Source organism: Anabrus simplex, chromosome 10 (genome assembly GCF_040414725.1).
Source record: "Anabrus simplex isolate iqAnaSimp1 chromosome 10, ASM4041472v1, whole genome shotgun sequence".
NCBI lineage: Eukaryota > Metazoa > Arthropoda > Insecta > Orthoptera > Tettigoniidae > Anabrus > Anabrus simplex.
The window spans coordinates 53514957-53541697 of record NC_090274.1 but is presented as its reverse complement, the minus strand read 5'-3'; the positions used below and the strand labels follow the sequence as shown (position 1 = coordinate 53541697).

General features: G+C 41.0%; 1 protein-coding gene across 1 annotated transcript in view; it reads left to right on the top strand.

Moving 5' to 3' along the window:
• Window positions 1-4187: 4187 nt before the first annotated feature.
• LOC136881907 (G-protein coupled receptor Mth2) overlaps window positions 4188-26741 on the top strand; it is a 101979-nt gene continuing 79425 nt past the window's right edge. Inside the window, exon 1 of the mRNA XM_067154350.2 lies at window positions 4188-4493. Coding sequence (XP_067010451.2) covers window positions 4213-4493 — 281 coding nt within the window. The 5' untranslated portion in view covers window positions 4188-4212. The remainder of the gene's footprint in view (window positions 4494-26741) is intronic.

The following is a 26741-nucleotide window of genomic DNA, read 5'->3' as shown; positions in this document are numbered from 1 at the left end:
TGAGTGCATTTGTCTCCATGACGAAGATCTGTGAAGGACTTTTTAATAGTTCGGCGCGTAGTGTTGTTCCAAGGAACGTTTAATTAAATTTATTCGTGCAATGTATTTTCAAGTGTTTTCTTGACATAATATTACATTCTATTACCGCAGCAGATCATGTGCTTTACTTCATTAAGTCGGAACTTTGCAAATACATCCGTGAGGATAGTAATGAACATCATACATTGTACACTGCGGGCGGAGCCAGCGGGAAACTGCTAGTAGTATATTTAAATAAATAAAGTATCTTGGCGAAATGTAGTTTTGTTTTTCTTCACAAATTGCTCGAATTCAGGTACTTAAGTTTCAACTTTATTCGGAGTCATTCCCAGCCTAGGAATACGAAAGAAAAACATGCGAAATGTTAGTTCCATATCATAAGTACAGATTCCAGATATCTTGTATTACGGACTAGGGTATGTTGTTGTATGTATGTTGGGTATTCAGCCCGCAGGCTGGTTTGATCCTCCACAGCTCCGCCAATAGCTGTCATAGATAGCCTAAGCGTCACTGAAAAGGCATACTAGGGAAAAGAGGAGTGAGGTAGTTTCCCGTTACTTTCCTCACACGAACTAAGATAGATAAGGAATGATTATAGTTACAAAATGATGACAGAACATAATATAGGAGCTTGTGCGCGCGCGTGTGTGTGTGGTGGGCGCATGCATTATAAGGACACACGTGAATTATGTTGATATTCAGATTGCAGTACACTACAAAATCTTAATTATTTATTTTATTGTTTCATAGATCCTATGAGCTAATGCTCGTATTGGGACAGTACATTAAAGAGCTGGCACAGTTATAATATTAAGGACAAACTGAATCATAGATAATACAGAGCTGATAAAATTTTATAATATTTTAAATCTAAAATACACATTTTTCAAGGATACAAATGTGTGTTTAAAATGTTATATAAACAGAAACATGTTTCCTTTCATGTTGAGTCCAACGAGTATGTAGGTGAGGCCACCCTAGTGGGTGACGGTTTGTCTACTCAAGGTTGTTAGCCCTTCATTTTTCGAAAAATTAAGGTATCTGCCAAAGGAAGACAAGGGCCACGAAGGGCATGAAAATGAAAGACTCCGTAGCCCTCGGAAACCTAATAGCGTCGGGGTCGGAAAAGAACAAGTTGACCAAGGAAGGTCGGATAGGACAGATGAAAGTGAGGAGCCTGGCACAAGTAAGTGGAAGCAATGCCAGGACTCAGCTAAGGGCCCCGTGGTCGCCAATCCACGCTCCAAATTTCAGAGCCCCTGGGGCCCCTTTTAGTCGCTTCTTACGACAGGCAGGGGATACCGTGGGTGTTATTCTACATTACAATTCAGTAGTAAGACCGTCCGTACTGTACGCCTCTGAGTGTCTTCTGATGAACAGAAAAGGTCCACTGAGGAAGCTATAGCTCAAGGAACGAAAAATACTAAGGAGGATTTTAGGACCAATAAGAGAAGGGGATGGTACCTAAAGGATAAGGCACAACAGTGAGATCTATGATCATCAAGAAGACATAGTTACATCCATGAGGAAGAGGCGATTGACTTTCTATGGGCATTTGACTCGTATGAGTAGGCCTACTTACAGACTTACCAGCAAAATATTTACCACTACAGGCAGAGGGAAAGCGTCCAAAAATAAATGAATCACCACAGTGAAGTCCGACTTAGAACAGCTGGCGATTTCAGAACAAACCATACAGGATCGTGTATTATTCCGGCAGTTGACCTTTCAAGGTGTCTTCTCAGAGTCTCTCACCAGCAAACAGAGTACAGGCACCACCCGACCGAAGTGGACCGAGGAAAGGAAACAAGCACACAGCCAGAAGGTGAAAGCTTTGTGGGCGAAGAAAAAACAGAATTTCCATACAAGGAGTCGAAACGAGCCCCGTGGTCCTCAGTAGGCCCAAACGACAATAACAATAATAATAATAATAATAATAATAATAATAATAATAATAATAATAATAATAATAATAATAATAATAATAATAAAAACAGAAACAGAAACATGTAGCTCGAAATGAAACCTAATAATAAGTTCACCTAGACAGACTAAAGCCAAGAACATTAAAATACAGAACAAGATCAATAGTTTTACAGTGAATGTTATGTTCAGTTTACAGTCTGAAATCCAACTTTCGAGGCTTCTTAGAAAATAGTTTCAACAGATCTGTTGGTCTCTGAATGTTTATTTAGTTTATTGTTTATTTTATTTCTGCAAAACTTCCATGGGTGGGGTGTTCTAACAACCAGTAACACCCACCCTCTCTCCTGGCTACGCTTCTGGCAATGTAAAGGCTTGAGTTGCAAAGGAAAATCATCATCATCATAGGTTGTTCTGCCATCCGGCAGGTTCAATCATGGCTGTGGCCTCCATATCTCTCGATCTTATGCCCTTTTCTTCACTTCTGCACAATCTTTCTTTCTTTTTTTCTAATGTTGTCCAATAACTAATATCATCTCCTTCCATGGCTAAATGGTTAGCGTGCTGGCCTTTGGTCACAGGGGTCCCGAGGTTCGATTTCCGGCAGGGTAGGGAATTTTAATCATCATTGGTTAATTTCGCTGGCACGGGGGCTGGGTGTATGTGTCGTCTTCACCATCATTTCATCCTCACCACGACGCGCAGGTCGCCTACGGGTGTCAAATCAAAAGACCTGCACCTGACGAGCCGAACTTGTTCTCGGACACTCCCGGCACTAAAAGTAATACGCCATTTCTTTTCATTTCCTCGTTTTCCTTTTATCATCCCTTCATTGCTACTCGTAATAAAGTATTATGTCTTAGATTATGCCATATCCAATTTTTCTTCCTTTTTTGGATTATGGTTAGCATGCTCGTCACTTCTTCCACTCTCTTGAGAACTTCCTCGTTTGATATTCTATCTTCCCAGCATACTCCTTCAATTCTTCTCCAAATCCACATCTCAAATGCCTCTATTCTCCTCTGTTCTTCCTTAATGTCCATGTTTCAGCGCCATATAGAGCTACACTCAACACGTAAAACCTTGCAAGTCTCTTCCTCAGAAAATCGGCCTGCTTAAATAAACTAAGGGGTGGAATTGTCAAATTTATTAACCACTAAGTGGTCAAGAAAAGAAGTTTGTTTATACATGTTTCCTGGTTATTTCTAACATACTTTAGAATCTCTATTATTTCTAAAGAATTTAATGTGGAGCCCTTGATTTCAATATGAAGAATTTTGAGATGCTGACCCGGTTTGGAGTGACCGCGTGTGGTGGCCGTACGGTTTGCATTCGGGAGATGTGTGTTCGAATCCCACCGTCAGTAGGCCTGAAGATAGTTTTCCGTGGTTTCCCATTTTCACACCCGGTAAATGCTGGGGTTGTACCTTAATTAAGGCCTCAGCCGCTTTCTTCTCAATCCTAACACTTTCCCAGCCCAGCGTGCTGATGCGACGGAAAACTACTAGCAAATAAATAAATAAATAAATAAATAAATAAATAAATAAATAAATAAATAATTAAATTTCTTAATGTGTTTAGCCTCCAGGGTTGGTTTTTCCCTCGGACTCAGCGAGGGATTCCACCTCTACCGCCTCAAGGGCAGGGTCCTGGAGCGTGAGGCATTGTGTCGGGATACAACTGGGGAGTCTGACCAGTATTTCGCCCAGGCGACCTCATCTGCTATGCTGAACAGGGGCCTTGTGGAGGATAGGAAGATTGCAAGGGATAGGCAAGGAAGAGGGAATTAAGCGGCCGTGGCCCGGAGGAGAAGTGGGAAACCACGGGGAACCACTTCAAGGATGGCTAAGATGGGAATCGAACGCTCATCCATTCAGTTGACCTCCCGAGGCTGAGTGGACCCCGTTGCATTCCTCGTATCTTTTTTCAAACTTCGTGGCAAAGCCGGGAGTCGAACTCGGATCTCCGGGGGTGGCACCTAATCGCACTAAAAACTAAACGATTGAGACGGACAAATCCGTTAGTAAATAAATGAAATCCCAGAATGTCCATTCGGTCGAAAGTAGAGGTTCTTCCTCTAGGTGTTTAATCTTCACAGGCTCCAGGCTCCAGGCTTTGAGAAGTTCAGCGACGAGTTTCATTTCACCGTGCTGTTGGTAACACTGTCTACGCCTGTCTCGTATAACCTCTCCCCGCGGGCTAGTTCATTCAGTAGCCACCTGGTACTGGCGGAGTGTGGAGTGCGCAGTGATGTATCGTGCAGCCGTGACCATGTTCGTGCGTGTCGTGTTGTGGGGGGCTTTGCTAACGTCAGTGACAAGTTTCTCGCCGGATTTACCTTCCGAGTGTGCCTCAGCGCCCGATAAAGCGTGTGTTCCTAAATGTTGTCCTGCAGGACATGTACTTAAATCAGACAAAGCATGCCATAACACGAGTTACGTTCTAAAATTTCAGCTAGGAAAGGACACCGCAAGTGATCCCCCACCTGAATCCTATGTCGTCGTCTATGGAGATCCGTGCAAAGCCGGCAAGTAAGTAACCTTTAATAAACAGATGGTGAACAACTGCAAAACATACCTCTTCAACGTTGTGAGATTGACAGTAGGTAATGGTATGATGTTAAACGGGGTTAAAAGTCAGATTGTGAGTATCACTAATAGGAAAATTCCTCTCAGTTTTAATTACTGTGTTGATGAGTTGAAAGATCTTTATGGGGATCATTGTAAGTACCTAGGTGTTAATATAAGGACAGATCTTCTTTAGGGTAATCACATAAACGGTATTGTAAATAAAGGGTGCAGATCTCTGAACGTAGGCCGGCCCCGTGGTGTAGGGGTAGTGTGCCTGCCTCCAGAGATTTTTACCTGGACCTGAGGGCTGGTTCGAGTTTCAATCAGCCTACGTGATTAGAATTGAGGAGCTATGGTCCCGGTCTAGAAAGCCAAGAATAATGGCCGAGAGGATTCGTCGTGATGACCACACGACACCTCGTAATCTGCAGGCCTTCGGGCTGAGCAGCGATCGCTTGGTACGGCAAGGCTCTTCAAGGGCTGTAGTGCCATGGGGATTGGGGAATCTCTGAACATGGTTAGGAGGGCATTTAAGGGTTGTAGTAAGGATGTAAAGGAGAGGGCATATAAGTCTCTGGTAAGACTCTAACTAGAGTATGGTTCCAGTGTATGGGACCCTCACCAGGATTATTTGATTCGAGAATTGAAAAAAAAATCCAAAGGAAAGCAGCTCGATTTGTTCTGAGGGATTTTTGTTTTTAAATACTAGCGTTACAAAAATGTTGCAGAGTTTAGGGCTGAGAAGACATGGGAGAAAAGAAATGAGCTGCTCGACTAAGTGGTATGTTCCGAGCTATCACAGGAGAGATAGCGTGGAATGACATTACTAGACGAATAAGTTTGAGGGGTGCTTTTGAAAGTACGAAAGATCACAATATGAAGATAAAGTTGGAATTCAAGAGGACAAATTAGGGTAAATATTCGTTTATAGGAAGAGGAGTTAGAGATTGGAATTCCCAATTTCTTTTCAATTATTTAAGAAATTATTATGTAAACTGCAGATAGGGAATCTGCTACCTGGGCGACTGCCCTCAATGCAGATCAGGATTGATTGATTGATTGATTGATTGATTGATTGATTGATTGATTGATTGATTGATTGATTGATTGATTGATTGATTGATTGCAAGTGATGCTCATAACTTGAAATTTTGGAAAAAAGGTTCTCAAATTATTATTATTATTATTATTATTATTATTATTATTATTATTATTATTATTATTATTATTATTATTATTATTATTATTATTATTATTATTACAATAAATTCGAGTCCTCTTATTGTCGAGGTGGTGCAGCTTTTTTTTTCTGGCACACCGGCAATGGATGTGAGCTGCATGTGCCTTTCTAACCACATACCAGGCCTCCTGTCATTCTTAAATCTCTGACTACCGGGAATCGAAGCCGAATTTCGAAGGATGGCTGCTGATAATGCTAATCGTTACGCTCCGCAGGCGGACATTGTTATTTTAATAATAATAATAATAATAATAATAATAATAATTAATAATAATAATTTTACGTCCCAGTAAGTACTTTTACGGTTTTCGTAGATATCGAATTTTATCCCGCAGGAGTTCTTAACATGCCATTAAATCTACCGACACAAAGCTGAAATATGTGAACACCTTTATACACAACCGGACAAAGCTGGAATTGAACCTGCCATATTATTATTATTATTATTATTATTATTATTATTATTATTATTATTATTATTATTATTATTATTATTCATCGTTAGGACCGTGAGATCTCAACTGTTTGTCTTCTTGCGGGCCCACTATGTTTTCATCCTTCCGGAGTATGCTTTCTTCTATGCATCAGAGTGGACATGCTTCAGTCGAGTTGGGACTACTTCTTGGTGAACCTGTCTAAGTTTATGTTTGGGTGGTGCTCGGAGCTGAATGTTTGTTTCTGAGAATCCATACTTTCCACCAACCAAGGAGGAATCCTTTTGAGACTTCCGAAATAAGATAACAAACGTTTACAGATTCTTTCAGCTGACAATCTGAAGAGCTGAGCGTAAAAAGTTATCCCTCTTTTCTGCATTACGTTTGATATCTTCCGGTGTGGGTGTATATTTCTAAGTTGCTCCGAAGTCTACAAATACCATCTCTGAGGTTGGAACCAAGAATTTTTCGTATAATCCTCCTTTCCTTAATTGCCAGCTTTTCAAGTAGGCTATGTGTTCGAAGTATTAAACATTCTGCTTTTTATTATTATTATTATTATTATTATTATTATTATTATTATTATTATTATTATTATTATAACAAATATATTAAAATATATCCTGCTGCAATGCTTGCATACAATAGCAGGCTACAATAACGAAATTAAATTAAAACATACAATACATAACTATACCGGTAACTTAAAAGAATTACATGCAAAACAACACATATTATAAAAACTACAGTATGTTCTAAAAGTCAGTTTCGCCTCCTTAATACCGTACTATCCTATAGAAGGAGCCTTACCATTCGTGTAGATTTGATTGTAGTTTGGTATTAATTATACAAATAAATGTTGTAGTTCTTCATACAGCATATTTCAATGTCAGCATTTAACTGTTGTTGTCATTTAACATGTCATGCTTGAATTGTTGTATGTTGAGTTTCTGCAGTGGCATACCAATGAACAGCGAGTTTACATGCTTCAATTGTGGTGGAAGCGTGACAAGTCGTCTTACCAGAGCCCACATTGATGTTCATTATGCGCCATTGCCATCTCGACAACATTTGTGGAATTTGAAAATCAAATTTGAAATAACATGGAATATTAAGTATGTACCGAGCTTTGGACGCCCATGTACCTTTCGTACTGATACTGGTGTTCGTGGTTTCTCATTTTCACACCAGGCAAATGCTGGGGCTGTACCTAAATTAAGGCCACTGTCACTTCCTTTCCACCGGGCGAGTTGGCCGTCCGCGTAGAGGCGCGGCTGTGAGCTTGCATCCGGGAGATAGTAGGTTCGAATCCCAGCCCTGAAGATCGTTTTCCGTGGTTTCCCATTTTCACACCAGGAAAATGCTGGGGCTGTACCTTAATTAAGGCCACGGCCACTTCCTTCCAACTCCTAGGCCTTTCCTATCCCATCGTCGCCATAAGACCTATCTGTGTCGGTGCGACGTAAAGCCCCTAGCAAAAAAAAACCTTCCTTTCCACCCCCTGTGGGTGGGGGACGCAGACGAAGAATACACCCACGGTATCCCCTGCCTGTCGTAAGAGGCGACTAAAAAGGGCCCCCAGGGGCTCTCAACTTGGGAGCATGGGTTGGCGACCACGGGGCCCTTAGCTGAGTCCTGGCATTACTTCCACTTACTTGTGCTAGCCCCTCACTTTCATCTATCCTATCCGACCTCCCTTGGTCAACTATTGTTCTTTTCCGATCCCGATGGTATTAGAGCATTCGAGGCCTGTGGAGTCTTTGGCCCTTGTCTTTCTTCGTCCGTTACTTCATTTTTCGAAGTGATGGATTCCTTCTTTCTTCTTTTTCTCTCCCTCTCTACCCGCTGTGGGTGGGGGATGCAGACGAAGAATACACCCATACGTGTAAGATTTTATGACTACAACTGTTAAATTCCCACGAACTTTATCATCAAAAGTTTCATTAACAATTCAACCAGTTTTATTGATTATATAACTTGCAACTTTAACAAAGTTTGCCAATATTTTATTTTAAATGTCCTATCATACAATAATGTTTTTAATGTGTCTTTCCAATTTAATAATGTAATTTTGGTATTCTGATATATCATTGTAGTTTATCACAGCTGATGATGTCCCTCAGGGGACGAAACATGAACTAAATGTAATAAATTATATATGTATTGAATAGGTGGACCACTTAAATATAATATTTATGTTAATCTTAAATATTCGCTGTTTGACATCCACGACTTGTTCACTCAGTTTTTCAGGGAAGTATAGGCGACGGTAAAAACGGTAGAGGTAGACCAATGTATATGGCAAACAAATTAAAGTAGATGTAGTTGTTGCGCATGATTGAAAAGTTTAGAGCAGGCTAGTGTGGCATTGAGAGCTGCATCAAACGAGTCTGTGGACTAATGACCGACACAACAACGCAGCTAACATTCCCGACCCGATGAAGAATCGAACCCGCTGCCCTCTGGAACAGACCCAAGTAGCAGGACACAAATCCAGCAGCTGGATTATTTCATATTTAGATTCTAAATCTCTACCTCAGCTTCAGATGACGTGGAAACATCACTGCCTTAACCATCCTGCTGATATTTATCTTACACATTCCACGTACCGGTACCTCGAAATTCCACCTCAGTCAGTTCAAATAACTTCGGCCTTCGTTTTAATACTGTGATTTCCAGCAGCTTCATGAGGAAACAATCTCCAATTATATCCTCTGTTAATCTGTGTGACTTGTGTGTGATTCAGATCGCACACCCGCAAGAATAGTGGCACGATTTTTAAAAAAATGTCATTTTTTAATTATGACACGCATCGTATGTAAACATAGGACGAGATAAGAATAGAATGCGTGTTGATTGTTCAGAGGCTAGCCACTTCAGAGTGCACTGCTGCACCATCAAGGACTGACTTACTGAGCTGTCATACAGTTAGCGCACTACTACACAATACGCGGAGACACAGCACCGGAAGTAAACAAGCAGTATTCCTGCCATGGCCAAGTGTAATCTTATTTTAAATACGTAGGAATAATACAAAAAATACTTTTTCCCTTTGCGAAAATTAAATAATCATAAATACGTCTCCCGGGAATGGCCATTCTTCAACGGCTGCTAATTTGATATGGCCACCAGCCATAAGATATAGCCTGTACGGTTGCTAGGTAACATTGTTTGACCATCCATACCGTACGTCACAGCCTGCACTGTTGCTAGGTAACATTGTCTGGCTGACCATCCATACCTTACATCACAGCCTGCACGGTTGCTAGGTAACATTGTCTGACTGACCATCCATACCTTACATCAGAGCCTGCACGGTTGCTAGGTAACATTGTCTGACCATCCATCCATACCTTACATCACAGCCTGCACGGTTGCTAGGTAACATTGTCTGACCATCCATCCATACCTTACATCACAGCCTGCACGGTTGGTAGATAACATTGTCTGACTGACCATCCATCCATACCTTACATCACAGTCTGCACGGTTGCTAGGTAACACTGTCTGACCATCCATCCATACCTTACATCATAGCCTGTACGGTTGCTAGGTAACATTGTCTGACTGACCGTCCATCCATACCTTACATCATAGCCTGTATGGTTGCTAGGTAACATTGTCTGACCATCCATCCATACCTTACATCATAGCCTGTACGGTTGCTAGGTAACATTGCCTGACCATCCATCCATACCTTACATCACAGCCTGCACGGTTGGTAGATAACATTGTCTGACTGACCATCCATCCATACCTTACATCACAGCCTGCACGGTTGCTAGGTGACATTGTCTGACCATCCATACCTTACATCACAGCCTGCACGGTTTCTAGGTAACATTGTCTGACCATCCATCCATACCTTACATCACAGCCTGCACGGTTGGTAGATAACATTGTCTGACTGACCATCCATCCATACCTTACATCACAGCCTGCACGGTTGCTAGGTAACATTGTCTGACCATCCATACCTTACATCACAGCCTGCACGGTTTCTAGGTAACATTGTCTGACCATCCATCCATACCTTACATCACAGCCTGCACGGTTGCTAGGTAACATTGTCTGACCATCCATCCATACCTTACATCACAGCCTGCACATTTGCTAGGTAACATTGTCTGACCATCCATCCATACCTTACATCACAGCCGGATTTTCAAGGGTCTGACCTAAACCTAACTGGCTCCTGCCCTCAATTAGTGGAAGGAAGGAAGGTTCCGAAAGAGGACCGCCCAATATGTCGGTAGCTGTCGCAAGAAGAAATCTCTCGGGTATCAGGACAATTGCTAATGACGACCATGGTAGAGCGCTGCGCTGGCCTTCTTAGCCCAACTTGGCAGGTTCGATGTCGGTCGGTCGCTTGCTTTCTTGGCTTACGCTGCCTGAACTGTCAACGATAGACCCCAAGTGTAAGCGTAAGAATTGTAGAGCATAGAAACCTCTACAAAAAAAAGTCCGCGATGGTATATACCTATTTCGAACCGGTTGCCCTCTAGAAGCGATTTTATATTATAGTCCGCGGTAAAGAAAAATAATTCCTATAGATTAAATAAATATTTCGATATTATCCTCGAACTCCTCATCGAAATAAATTGCTTGACCTCCTCCACTATTTAATAAGGATTACAATAACCTTGTCAGGACATTATTTGCATGAATGGTTCAGAAGTTATGACCATTTTAGACTGTAGTGGTAATTCGTTACCTGTTGACTGCTAGCAAGTTACCTCTACCTCGCCGCTAGAGGTGCTAGTGTTGCTCCAGCTATCAAGTGGATGAACCTTCCTGTTATTAGAGCTTCGCGACTGTATATATATTAGACTGTGTAAATACAGTATATAAGTTGGCCACTCGACAGTCGACAGGGAGATCGCACAGGATGGGCATGCGATCGTAAAAACTCGATACGAATATTCATCTCACGTCATACCCACCCCGGAGAGGAACGGGACTAGGGTTGGACATACATTTATTTATACAGATTATGTCAGTCCACAGTCTTAGATAACCTGTGACTTTCCACACATGCTTTGAAGTATTTATTACCTCGTATTTAGTGATAAGTTATCTTAGCGTGTGGTGACGTGAGTTTCTCAGTACTTCGCCGTGATACAAGAACCTAGAACGTGAGTCGTTGTTCAGTTCTCTCTGCTCTATCTGCGGCAGAGAATTCCGCCCTGAGTTATGCCGTCAGCCCATTTGGTCTTGATTTCAAATGTCGCTAAAGAGCACTTCCGGAAAACATTGAAATGAACTGGAAAACAGAGACTGAATATCCACAGCCTGTTTCCAGTCATTCGAACGAAGCAGGAAAAAAAAAGCAGGAATCAAGCCCCCATCTAGTGACGAGGATAGGAATTGTGCCGGCTGCCGAAGCCTGTCGCACTCTTATGGGGCAATGATTAATGACTGACAGATGAAATGAAATGAAATGATATTGGAGAGTGTTGATGGAATGAAAGATAACAGGGAAAACCGGAGTGTCCGAAGGAAAACCTGTCCCGCCTACGCTTTTTCCAGCACAAATCTCACATGGAGTGACCGGGATTTGAACCACGGAACCCAGCGATGAGAAACCGGTACGCTGCAGCCTGAGCGAAGGAGGTTTAATAATAATAATAATAATAATAATAATAATAATAATAATAATAATAATAACTAGCAGTTTCCCGCTGGCTCCGCCCGCAATGTACAAAATTTTGGTGTTGTTCGTTACTATTCTCACGGATGTATTTGCGAAGTTTCGAGTTAATGAAATAAAGAACATGATCTGCTGTGGTAATAGAATGTAATATTATGTCAACAAAACACTTGAAAATATATCACACAAAGAAATTTAATTAAACGTTCCTTGGAACAATACTACGCGCTGAACTGTTAAAAAGTCCTTCAAAAATCTTCGTCGTGGAGACAAATGTACTCATAACTTTTCTCATAATCTTCCAATTTAAGTAGTTATTACCTCAAAAGAAAGCGCTTGATCAACTGAGTGTATTTAGACCAAAACGAACTGCGTACCTCAATTAGAACGAAATATGTTGAAGAAATGAGACGTCAAATTGAATGTGCGCTCATAACTTTCCTCAGAATTAACTGATTTGAATAGTTAAGAGCTGAAATGAAAGAGCTTGATCCACTGAGTGTTCTTAGGCCAAAACTAACCCCGTACCTCAATTAAAGCCAAAGATATGATTGCTTCAAAGAGACAAAAAATTGAAAAATCAAATAATTTGAGGAAGGCGGAAGTTAAGTGATTTATAGTGCCTGATGACAAATCTGTGCATGAATATCTTTCAGTTAAAAAAGAATGAAGGGAATCCACCGGATAGTATGGCCGGACTGACTGACTGACTATAGTTTTCATAAATTTTTTAATATATAGATGATAATAATAATAATAATAATAATAATAATAATAATAATAATAATAATTAGTGAATTCCGGGGAAAAGTAACATAAGTCATTGCTGACATACGATTAGGACCTAGTTATACCTCTTTTCCCCATTCAAAACCACGACAGAATTTCTTGTATCATAACTTCCTACGTGTATTTCGCTGCCAACCCTGACTTATATCACTATTCTCACAGCAAGATACGACCTAAACCAAGTGAAATAGAAATTAATCTGAATATGGTCAAATACGGACTGTGTTACTCTTCTCTGGTAGCCTACTCAAGATTTATCATTAGTAAAATTGTCATTTGATAGAATCTGATCATGTTCTTTCAAAAACCTTGCATTCGGGATACAGTCGGTTCGAACCCCACTGTCGGCAGCCCTGAAGGTGGTTTTCCCTGGTTTCCCATTTTCACACCAGGCAGATGCTGGGGATGTATCTTAATTAAGGCCACGGCCGCTTCCTTCCCACTCCTAGCCCGTCCCTATCCCACCGTTGCCATAAGACCTCTCTGTCGGTGCGGCGTAAAGCAACTTGTGGATAAATACTTTTAAAAACGAAAGATCTAATAGAGTTTTGACAGACTGAAGAACCGGAAAAGAAATGTCTTCCACTATAAAAAACTGTAAACTTATAACTTGTGTGGACATTGAGATACACGAGCACATCTAAGGCGGTATTGTACTACTGTGTCTGTGTTAGCTGACAAGGTATGGGAACTGTTCCTTACTGTGTAAGCTCTTGTCATTGACCGTGATGGAAGGAGTGGCCTCGTTGGAGTTTGGTCGGTAAAGAACGTGTGTTTTTGTTATGGTACGGCGCCGCCCTTACGTGTGGGCATTTAGACTACGAGATCGATAGACGATGTAGCAGGGAACCTTGAGAAGAACACGACTGTTCATTCCGTGAGCTGAGGCAAGACGAACCAAGTTCACAGCCATATTCTTGACTATTACAATATTGACAAATTTCATTGTAACGGTCCGTATTGATATAATTTGATTAAAAACTTTGTTTTATTTTAAAATATCCACCTAATCAATACACATCACTTCACAAGTGAAAACGCATGCCATTTCAATGTCCAAGCGTAATACGGTACATGTTTCTTCTTACTAGCGTCTTATTAAAATCTAGAGGTCCTGTGCTGCTCCGCGGATAACTCATCTTCATATACCTTTCGCAGTCATATTGTTTTGCCTGCCCTTTTCAATGGTTTTATGAACATTTAATAAGAAGCTCAGTTCGTAGTCAGAATTCATCCTTTCTGACGTCGGTTTGCTAAAAATCTATCTATATATTCGCTTCTTTTATCCTGCAGTTCTTGATGTTAAGCTTGGCATTGTGTTGTAGAAGGCAATGGTATTTTTAATTGCACTTCTTCTATATAGAACGGTTGTCTTGTGAGCTAATAGGCGTTTTTTGCCAGACAGAACACTTTTTTTAAGATACATGGCCTTCACTCTTTCTAGTGTAGCTAGGTTATCCTTCGATAGGTGTAATTCATGATGAGGTCTGTTTGTACGTAGACTTATTTTCTCTTAGGAGCATATAATGTATTGGGAACGCTCTGCCATCTCTTAAATATATTTGGAAGCTGCGAAAGGTTAGAGAATCAAAGTGTATCTAGCAGGGAATAGCATTCTTCCGTGATCGCAGGAAGAGTATACTCTCTGGCTTGACAGGTACTAATCAAACAGGGCTGCATGCAATGACATTACTAAGGATGAAATTCACATTATATGAGAATAATTATGAAATTGTTAGTCGCTTAGAAACTTGTTAAATATAGAATGTATTGCGGGTTAGGGTAAGCCTTCGCCTGCAATTACTGGAGTGATCATTTAATGATTTGATTTTATGATTACTCAAAGTTGGCTGAACTTGGAGATCTATCAATGTCTCATGAGTCACAGGCAGGTAATTCAGGACAAAATAAAAGAAAAATACTGCAAATCGGTCCAGTAGAACAGACAGACAGATTTGCCTGAACTGTTTTAGCAAACTCTTTTAATATACAGATAACTTATAAGTAAAATCGCTATTGAATACATTTAGTACATCAACTTGTCTTGTGAGGAGCCCTTAGAAAATGTCTGTACGGCAGTTTGTTTTGGTTACATTCTACAAAATTTCTTAAGAATATTTTAAAATACACAATTAAAAGAACAACTAGAGTTCAATCATTCACTGTAAAAACATTGTTAAAAACATTCAGCAGTTGGTTATAGCTTGATTAGAGTTTCGGTGTACTGACTGTGTGCGTTTTTTGTTGAACTGTGCCTCAGGAGGTGGAAGAAAAAAGGGACCTCGCTGACAGTTGGTTTTGTCAAAGTTTAAGAGGGCCGGAGTGAGGAAAGCAACGGGAAACTACCTCACTCCTCATTTCCCTAGTACGCCTCTTCAGTGATGCCTAGGCCATCTATGACAGCTGATGGCAGAGCTGTTGAGGATCCCACCAGCGGCATCGCTGACGGACTGAACATACATACAAGAAGGCCGGAAGCGTATACGCCCAGCAGTACTGCAAAGAACAAGCTAACGATTAGCTCGGGTGATCAAATTGATTTCCATCTCACCTTCATCATAACACCACATTTCAAAAGCTTCTATTCTGTTTATATCTGAGCTAGTTATTATCCATCATCACGCTCCAGACGAAAGTCTTCAAAATCATCTTTCTAATTCCTAATTCAAAGTTCGAGGTGAGCAAATTTCTTTTCGCAAGAAAGACCTTCCTTACTTGTACTAGTCTGCATCGTTCAAGACTTAATTTCCTAATCTAATATTTCCTGCATCACCTGACTTCGTTCGATTGCACTCCGTTACTTTTGTTTTGGACTTATTTATTTTCTTTATTACTCCTTCCCGAAGACTGTGTCCATACCGTTCAGCAATTTCTCCAGACCTTCTGCAGTCTCGGATAAAATAACAATATCAATATCTCAGTGTATTAATTTCCTCTCCTTGGCTTGTGATTCCCTTTCCAAATTCCTCTTTGATTTCCTTTACTGCCTGTTCTATATAAACGTTGAAAAGGAACGGGTACAAACTGTAACCTTGCCTCACTCCTTTCTGAACTGCTACTTCTTTTCCAAATTATACATGCATAAATACATAGTCTTACTATAAATACTGTCCCAAACGTTTAAGTAAATTGACACAAAATGGTTAGAGATATTTTAATATCCTAATAACAAGTATGACATAGATGCATTATGAACCATAACTACAAATCATTATTCAAAATGGCCACCATTTGCACGCACACTGGCCGTAAGTCTTTGTGGCCACTCATCAATGGCATTACGCAACACATCAACTGGAAATTCTGCAACTGCCTTCCGAAGAGACTGCTTTAAGCTTTCAATATTGGAATGTCTTTTCTTGCAAGCCATCTCCTGAAGCTTGGACCACAATTTTTAGTCCAAAGGGTTTTAATCTGGACTTGCAGACGGCCAATCTGAAGTGGAAATGAAATCAGGAACATTTGCCTCCAACCAATGCTAGGTTGCCCGTGTCTTGTGCGCTGGGGCTGAGTCCTGCTGGAAGCTTCAGTTCCGTCCGTGGAAGAGGGTGTTGTTGAGATTCTTGACCAGTCCCTCATGCACTGTCCCCCGGTACACTTGGGCTGAAGTTTTGACTCCCTTTTCACAGAAATGGAGCTCCGTTGTGCCCTCGAAGCTCACACCCCACCACACCATAACTGAGGAGGGAAGATGACCCCTCTGGATCCTTGGAGCCTTTTCACCAGCTTCTCTAGAGGAATGGGCATATACCCTGTCGTTTTGGGCGTTGAAAGTCTCCCTAACACTGAAAATCTTTTCATCCGAAAACAGGATTCGACGATGACCATTAGCTGCGTAACGCTTAAATAAGCGCTTTGATTTTAGGAGCCTCTGGCGCTTCATTTCATTTGTCAGGGGATGTCCTTTGCGTCGTTTGTAAGCATGGAGTCCCAGGTCAATGCTTAACGTGCAAGACATAGATATTTTTTATATCTGTAACTCACGAGCCATCACTGACTGTCTCCTTACCGGATTTCGTCGCACACGAGCCGCCACTGCTTTGATGAGTTCTGGCGTTCGTACTGTGCGTGGTTTTCCTTGCCGCGGGCGATCTCTCACAGTTCCAACCTCAACAAATCGATTTATAGTGCGGTAAACAAATTTCTTACTAATTTTCAACTTCTGGAGGGTTTTGAAAATCTCCCCTGGGGATTGCCCTACCTTGTGTAACACTATCATGGCCGCACGATTCTCATACTTCCCCGCATTCCATCTTGAAAACTTCATACTGACAACTGTACACTTCTGCAGCTCAACCAACAATGACTCACGCCTCACAATACCAGTTTTGTAGCCGCTCCCTCGTTCGGGCGGAAGTACAGCCACCTTCAAAAGTCGGGACAGTATTTATGGTAAGACTGGGTAAATACATATATATAATAAGAGTTTTGTCTGTACATTGCTTAGAATTTAAAAATAATGGTATTTCTGTATCGGTCATGTCCATAGCAACAAGGAATTGCATTTTTTTACTTTTCCGTAATGTCTGTCTGTCTGTCTGTCTGTCTGTCTGTCTGTCTGTCTGTCTGTCTGTCTGTCTGTCTGTCTGTCTGTCTGTCTGTCTGTCTGTCTGTCTGTCTGTCTGTCTGTCTGTCTGTCTGTCTGTCTGTCTGTCTGTCTGTCTGTACAGGCATCACGAGAAAACGGCTGAAGAGAATTTAATGAAAATCGGTATATGAAGTCGGGGGATGAGCCACTACAATCTAGGCTATAAATAATTTTACTCACGCTGAGCGAAATGGAAGTTTAGGGGAAGGCCTAAAATGTAATTCTCAAATATTTATATTATTAATGGTCCTATCGATAAATACTACGTAACTAAAGTTATATAGAATTAAATTTCCGATCATTTATGTCATACATTGTTACCGTACCGGCTTTGATAACAAAGATATTCATGAATTTGTATTTTTGTTGCCAAGTCCATATCAACGCCGAGCCACGAGAAAATGGATTAACAGAATTTAATGAAAGTCGGTATATAGAGTCGGGGAATACAAAACTACAGTCTACGTTATAAACAAGTTTATTTGTACTCTATGAAATTGTAGTTTAGGGGAAGGCACCTAAAATTTAATTTGTAAATACCTCTGTTACTGGTCCTATCGAAAAGTACTACATAACAAAAGTTATAGAGAATACAATTTCCGACCATTTTTGTTTTATTCAATTTTACCGTACCGACTGTGATAAGAGTGGTCTTTCAGAGTCGGAAGGAAACTAAATGTGAAGGCCTACAATATTGAAAGCGCATAACATTGATCAACAATAACTTTTTTTTTTAATCCTGCAGTTCTTGATGTTAAGCTTGGTATTGTGTCGTAGAATGCAAAATCGCGGGGAGGGAGGGTTTTCCCCTACACCGATGATTTTATCTCAAAGGTTCCCCCCACTAAAATTGCCCAGGGGGGATTCTTTCATTATAAAATGAGGAAAATGTAACACATATATTACTGACTGAGTATTGGCGGGAAATGGCTGGGGAGTTAGAAAACTTTCTTCTTTAGCATGTCATTTCTCTGGTTCATACATTTTCTGACACCGTACTGCTGGTACGTAACACACTGGTTCATCATAGTATTCCAGCTATTCGATCCCTACTCTGACGCGCTGTTTTGAATGAGCAGTGTGCACTCTTAAGACAGAGGCTCACTTAGTAGTAGTAGTAGTAGTAGTAATAAGACCTGGTCTAGAATTACAATTTAGGCATATTCCAAATTATAGCACCACAATTCACTAAATATCTCAAAATTCAACCCTGAAAAGTAGCCGTTTCTTGAAAAAAGTTTTTCCTCTTTACTTTTATGGAATTCTACGTTCATTTTATTCAAAATTAGCTTAGAGGAAAAAAATTGCCTCCAAGTGAGATAGACTTTTCCGCCGCCAGTGTAGTGAATTGAGATTTTTCGACTCATCGGGTACTCCTAGGAAACAGATTAGTAAAAGGGCATATTTTTTGCCCTGGGACTTTCCACTATTCGACCCCCCACCCCCCGAAAAAGTCTATAAGTGTTCACGGATCATGGCTGTCTGCGGCCTGGTCATTCCAGTTCTGGAACTTTGGACTGTTACATCGGCAGCGTAGTACTGTTCGTTAAAAGTGAGAAAATGTGTGGTTTTTCATTTGATCAAGTATTTCACGTGAAATCATTGCTTTTACTCGCGCCATTCCTACTGACGTCATTGTAATAACCTATGTTCATTTCAGTTGGGAAAACAACTAAGAGAGTCTTTCTGAGGATGTAAAAAGGCAGGTGGAGAGTGAGTGTCTGCCATTATAATGCAATTCCCCAACCTGATTGTGACTGATGGTAGGCAAGCGGGCCTACCATTACAATGAAAATTCCCTAACGCAGTCTGCATATGAGAAAAGACGTTTGATGATTTCTCCGTCGCGTTTCTAGGGTAACGTTAAGGGCTATGCAATTTAATACAGTCTTGCTCACAACGTGTACACTACCTAACCTACAATTCTGTAGTCTATACAATGTAGAATTCCGTAGCGAAGCACGGATACATCAGCTAGTACATTATATGTCGTTACGCTTGTGCCACCGTTTACCACAGGCTACATCTTTAGAAAACACCAGGCATCGCTTCTGAGAAGTGTTAAGAGCATGAAGGTCACTTTGGGTGCAGTTTGGACTCCTGCCACAGCACAAAAAGTACTTACGAGGAAACGAGGTTTGAAGTGGCATAGCCTTACTGCGTGCTGCTAAGAATAATAGCACATGCGTCTCCAAGAACACATTTAGAGTGAAATACAGATCAGTCTAACCATGAAAGAAATACTACGTCAATACTTTGGTTGTGATTCTCAGAGAATGTTGCTTCCCACAACAAAGAAAACTGCTTTGAATTAGTGGCAGCTGGTGATAAATTCAGTCGTAAAGGAAGTACTTGGGTAGTCAGATAACTAACGATGGCAGAAGTAAGGACATAGAATGAAGACTAGTACAAGCAATGAAGGCCTTTCTTCGAACATTGATATAGGAATTAGAAAGGTATTTTGAAGACGTTTGTTTGGAGCGTGGCATTGCATGGAAGTGAAACATGGACATGAACTGGCTCAAAAAGAAGAATAATAGAAGCTTTTGAAATGTGGTGTTACAGAAGAATGCTGAAGGTGAGATGGATAGATCGAATCATGAATGAAGAGATACTGAACCGAATTGGTGAGAAGAGATCGGTTTGGCGAAATTTGGCGAGAAGAAGAGATAGAATGATAGGGTACATCTTAAGACACCCGAAACTTGTTCGTATGGTTTTTGAGGGAAGTGTAGGTGGTAAGAACGGTATGGGTACAGCAAGGTATGAATATGAAAAACAGATTAGGGTAGATGTAGGATGTAGTAGTTATGTAAAAACGAAAAGTTTAGCACAGGATAGGGTGGCATGGAGAGCTTCATCAAACCAATGAAATGAAATGGCGTATGGCTTTTAGTGCCGGGAGTTTCCGATGACATGTTCGGCTCGCCAGGTGCAGGTCTTTTGATTTGACGCCCTGCGCGTCGTGATGAGGATGAAATGATGACGAAGACGACACATACACCCAGCCCCAGTGCCAGTGAAATTAACCAATGATGGTTAAAATTCCCGACCCTGCCGGGAATCGAACCCTGGATCCCTGTGACCAAAGACCAGCACGCTGACCATTCAGCGGTTTTGGAGAGGACAAGAGTTCAAAAACAAGACCAGTGGACAAATTGCATGGATTGACATAAGCTTGAGTGGAGTTTTTAAAAGTACGAAAGACAAAAGGGATAAAGTTGGAAAAAGATAACAGATAAAAGAAGATAAATTTAGAATTCAAGAGGACTGATTGGGCGAGTATTCGTTCATAGGAAGACGAATTAGGGAATGGAATAATTTAGCAATGGAGATGTTCGGAATTTTCAACTTCTTTAAAATCATTTTAGAGACTAGGTAAACAGTGGAGGGAATCTGCCACCTGGCGACAGCCCTAAATGCAGATCAGTGGTAAATGAAATGACGAACACTGCAGTGAGGCTTTTGGCATGAAATCTAGTGATGAGTTTTTTTATTTCAATATGCTTTACGTCGCACCGACACAACTGAACTGTTAGGACATGACTGAGGGGACATTTATCCATGAACTTATGAATGATGCTATAGACAGCTGTTTTTTTTCTTCAACCAGATATCATTCAATACCAGGAAAGGAAATGTAATATCTAAGACAGTAGTAGGGATATTCATGACACACAATATGATGTTACCAGTACATATGTTTGATAACTAAGATTTTGATCTCAACATTATATAAAATTACTAAAGAATGTTAGAACTTGTTTAACGAAATATATGTCTCTTATTGTCCTAGGCCACTGACCCTCCTCCATTAGCCTCACAGGATCTCATATCGAAGCCACTGCTTATGCATAGTTCCAGCCTTCATGTTCATTCCTAACATACCCATTACGTCCTCATTCCGAGTAACTGTTTGTACCAGGAATCGTTCTCGCTGAGATCGGCAATACATGTCCTGGAAACTTTGCAAGAAGGCTTCCTTTGGAATGGTGTTCAAAAATCTCGTCGCTTTTCGTTGGATGTCACGAATATCGTCAAATCTCTTTCCTTTCAAAGCGAGTTTGAGTCGTGGGAATAGGAAGAAGACCTGTGAAACCTCTAACCGTGCCTGCTTCTGATCGTCAGCCAAGTGATGTGGCACAAGACGAGAACACGTTTTCCTCTTCCCTGACTTCTGGGTAACGATTTGTCGCACGGATTCATGATTAATTTGCAGTTCATCCGCCATCATGCGCACAGTTAATCGCCGGTCTTCCGCTACGGAGGTTGTCAGAAATACTTTCCCGGCCTCCTCGAAAACGGACGAACCACTCGTACACACAATTCAACGACAGTGCGTGATCCACATAAACACGCACCAGCATCGCATGCGTTTCTTTCGGTGCCTTTCCAAGCTTGAAACAAAACTGTACATTTATCTTTTGGTCGTTCATATTCCTGTTCAGAACCAACGCACTAAACACGCAATTGTATCAAACAGGTCTTACACGGCACACACACGATGCTCAACTGACAACGTTGGGAGCAGGTGGTCAAACCTGCTGCTAAGCAGATGCAGCGTTGCGTGGTCACCAGTGTTGCTGGATCGACCGTTCTGACTTCATTCACCGAACTTTATTGTTACTGGCTGTATGATAATAACATGATTAAAAATAACGCGAAATTCTTCAAAAATAAGCCCCATTTCTACCAAAAAAATAAAATAAAACGAAATATGCAGGTCCCTAGGTTTTGGATATTATCGCAACTTTAAGTGAAGATAAATATGGAGACTTTAGAATCTTCACAAAGCTTTGTCAGTCTGGGGACTAAAGAAACTTACTTCTTGGAAATGTGCACATTCCAGGAGAGACACCTCTAAGTGGAGCAGTCTTCTTCGTACACAGTCGAGGCTTTCTTCTGAAGACATGGCCTGGGAGACTCTGGACAACGCACAGCGATCCTACTTTGCAACACGTGCCAACTTGTTGTATGTCGCTGTGAGCAAAGGGTGGTCACAAGCCATCCAACTCGACCAGGCCACCTCAGAGACCCTAGCTTGGGTTCCCGAGGGGTTTACGTTTCAGCAAGTGCCTCGCTCAACACCGGTCAGCCGCGGACGCGCAAGAGGACGGGGCCGCGGCGCTCGGGGGGCGAAGGCCACCACAGCAACCACATAACTCGGCGAAGGAGGAGGAGAGACATCCGCAGCGGCAACAGGAACCCGTCCCCGTCGCTTGCAGGACATCTCCGCCGGTCGTTAACTGGTCTCCCGCCAATAACGACCGACCGCCTTCCAGAGAGGAACGAGCCACCACTACCCAGATCTTCCAAGAAGCACCACTTCATCGCTACGAAGATGCAAGTCAGGATACATTATCGTCTGTAACCTTTGCTTGTTTTATATTGTTCTTTATATTTTCTACTGTAATTTATTTTATACTGTTAATTTACGCCTTTCGGCCTCGTTCTTAATTCTGAATTATCTCTGTATAATAATAAGCTTCACTTGCCCCGTCGCCTTTATACCTTCGCTGGCTCGCGGGCTTCGCCCAGTGCTTCCTTTCGTTTACACGCACGCCATCGAATGGCTATAAAAGGCGAGTAGACGGGGGGCACTGGGACAGTCACGTAAATAATTTCACCTTATTTTCTTGGCGTGTAAGAAGTACAAAAGCTTACAAACCATGTCTATAACATGAACATAGGCTATACCAACTCGATTAGAAAATTGATTACAGGGCTGAGTAGCTCAGACGGTTGAGGCGCTGGCTTTCTGGCCCCAACTTAGCAGATTCGATCCTGGCTCAGTCCGGTGGTATTTGAAGGCGCTCAAATACGTCAGCCTCGTGCGGTACATTTACTGGCACGTAAAAGAACTCCTGCGGGACAAAATTCCGGCACCTCGGCGTCTCCGAGAACCGAAAAAGTAGTTAGTGGGGCGTAAAGCAAATAACATTATTATTATTATTATTATTATTATTATTATTATTATTATTAGCCTCCGTGGCTCAGGCGGCAGCGCGTCGTTTTCTCACCACTGGGTTCCGTGGTTAAAATCCCGGTCACTCCATGTGAGATTTGTGGTGGACAAAGCGGAGGTGGGACAGGTTTTTCTCCGGGTACTCCGGTTTTTCCTGTCATCCTCCATTCCTGCAACACTCTCCAATATCATTTCATTTCATCTGTCATTCATTAATTGTTGCCCCAGAGGAGTGCGACAGGCTTCGGCAGCCGGCACAATTTCTATCCTCGCCGCAAGATGGGGGCTTCATTCATTCCATCCCTGACCCGGTCACTGACTGGAAAACAGATGTAGGTTTTTATTATTATTATTATTATTATTAGTAGTAGTAGTAGTAGTAGTAGTAGTAGTAGTAGTAGTAGTAGTAGTAGTAGTAGTAAATTGATTGTAAATTTTCATTTAAAATTGGTGTTATTTTTAAAAGTTTTCGGATCCTTTTATTGAATTATTGCAGTCATTTTATAGATCATATTTTAAACATGTTTAGGTCATAAAAGTCCTGGTCCTGGAATAAAATATTTTGAGCCCACCCGGCTTTCACTCCCGTTCGGCTAAGTCAGTCTGGAATGAGACCGAGGTACATACACTGGCAGAAAAATGAATTCCCAACACCAAGAAGACTTTAGTTTAGAGCAGTGCAATTTAGGCTAAGCAATTGTCTAAGTAACATATGCATTTGATTAAAGTTTCTAGGCCACATGTTCAAGTATGCACGAGAAGACATGTGACATGTTGATACTTTAATAACCGCTGTAGTCCCCACGATTTCGAACGCAAGCATGCATTGTGTCGTAGAAGTGCCGTGTGCCATTTTGTGGGATGGAGTTCCATGCCTGATGAATAGAGCCCGGATTTCCATGCAAATGCATGTTCATAAATAAGCTGCTTACACTCGTGAAACTTTGCATATATTCGTTTTATGACTAATCAGTTCCAAATAACTGTACTTTTTCCGTGCCTGTTTGCATGCTTTGGCCTTTTGGGGAGAAAATTCATGCATAATGCATATTTTGAACATTTTTGATTTAATAGCTAATGATTGGACATTTATATTGGATTATATTACTTTTCTTCTGACTTCGACGCATACATTATGTTAACTTGCATGTTAGTGCGTTTTTTTGAACTTTGGTTTGCAGAATTTGGGACCGTACGTCCACGTTATTTGTCTATCATTGCGAGAGAAAGAAATTGTATTCCTGGCATACTACTTGACAACCAAAGTTAGATGCATAGAGGTTCTATAATCCGGTGTCCGGACATTCCGTACCACTTGATTTTCGAAGACATTTCGTACCACCTAGGTCGTTATCTAGCTGCGAACAGTTTTCCCATAATCCCCAAATATTTACGCCAGGACAATCCGTACCACTTAATGTCAAATTGGAATTCCATTTCCACGCCACCGGGCATAATGAGCCTGACAGACACACTTTAGAAATCAGAAACAAGAATAATTTACAACATTTGCTGAAGAAAACTTCTATATTATTTGAATAAATGACCCTTGAACTATGCCTATCGCGTATGATTACCTAAATATGGTCATAAGAAAGTCGATTTTTTGAAGTATAAATCCTGAAACAAAACAATACAGAAGAAATATACATCGTGTTCGGGCACAATGTGCCTGACGAGCATAAGGATGGATAATATTACTGTTATTTTGAATATTTATAAACTACCGCATTATTTCAGTATCAAGTAAGTAAAATAAAAGATTCTGATGAACAGGCCAATATGAGTTCGAAGGTCACGCGGAAACAGGAAACTACTGAAAGGTGGAAGTAGCGAATGTCGAATACGAGATAAGTATTAACACGTGTGCCAGTAAGATCAGTTGCGCCCGAGTAGTAGTTACACCGTGAGAAGACTCACGCGCCAGTACTGGACAATTGATATACACATGAATACATTCATTAGGATATCGTTTTTACTTCGCAATACTTCCCACTCTTTCAAGTGGTACGGAATGTCCTCTCCTAAATATTTTAAAGTCATTAGCTGACACTTGACAGGTAATCAGCCGGTCAAGTGGTACGAAATGTCCTAGAACCCTATAATCCAGTTAGCCAAGCACTTTCTTATCTGTTGCTTGAGTAAACATTGACATCAGCGGGAAGACCCCGCGTCGACCGCTCTAATCCTTAGAAATAAGGTGTCCCAATAAAAACTGAATCCAATTTTTGCACTACTAAATGACGGCTATTTCTTTTTTTCGTCCATGTTAGACGAAAAAATCAAAACTTGAATCACACTTCTGTGACGCCGCGTTACTGAGATAGAAGCTTACAAACCTTGCTTTTGCACTGAATCTTGTTTTGTTTCCCTGGAATTTCCTACCCCGAACTCCGAACTCTCACTGTTCACACGTCTGAGGCCAAAATAATTGAGAAAAAAATGGAGTTGTAAAGCAGCACGCTAACAAGCTTCAAACTCTAATTTAGTGTTGGACTGTGATGTGAAGTGTTGGTGTCACGCCAACTGTTAAAAGTCTATGAAGAGACCTCGTGTCTGAATTGGATTGAGGGAAAGGAATTTCTAAGTTATTTTCTTAAAAGAGATAACTTCAGATATACTTCGTCCTAAATGTCATCGTTTGAGTATGAAAGTGTCACTTCTTGTGACGTAGGAAGGTCATTGTAAATGTTAATAAAACAAACCCCGACAGAAACTTTCTCAAAAGTCAAATTCTTCGGTGAAATTTCTGAACCATTTGAAATAAAAACAGGAGTCAGACAAGGGGACTGCCTATCACCAATTCTCTTTAACATTGTTCTAGAAAAAATCATTAGAACATGGGAAAAAGCCTTGGAAGTGAAAGGAATAAAGGGAATACATTTAGGGAGGAAAGGACAGAACTTAGAAATTAAGTGTTTGGCTTTCGCGGATGATCTTGCACTCTTGGCTCACAACCGAGAAAATGCCCAAATTATGCTGAATACTCTACATGAGATAGCTGAGAAAACGGGTCTCAAAGTGTCATATGAGAAGACGGAATACATGGAATATGGACATCAAGGGGAGAGACACTTAGAAGTGAAGCATGGGACTGTAAAAAGAACTGAGAAATTTAAATATCTAGGGGAATGGATAGAACCTAACGGATTGGATAAAGAGGCGATTAGGGCAAGAATTAGAAAACTAGAATTGGTTTACAGGTTAACCCAGAACAGATACAACAAAAGAGCAATATCTTACAAGGCGAAACTTAGACACCAGCTCAGTGGTAAAGCCAGAGGGTCTCTACGATTCAGAGAGCCTGACAATGAATAAAAAGGGTTAGCTTCAAGATCTCGAAAAAAAGGAGAGGAGAATCTTAAGGAAAATTTTAGGACCACAGAAAAATGCTGATGGGGAGTGGAGGAATAGGAAAAATGATGACCTCTACAAATACACCGAAAAAATCACTGTCACCATGCGAAAGCGAAGGCTAAAATTCTATGGGCATCTAGAAAGAATGGATGAGAAACGGCTAAGAAAATATTCAAGTACATCACT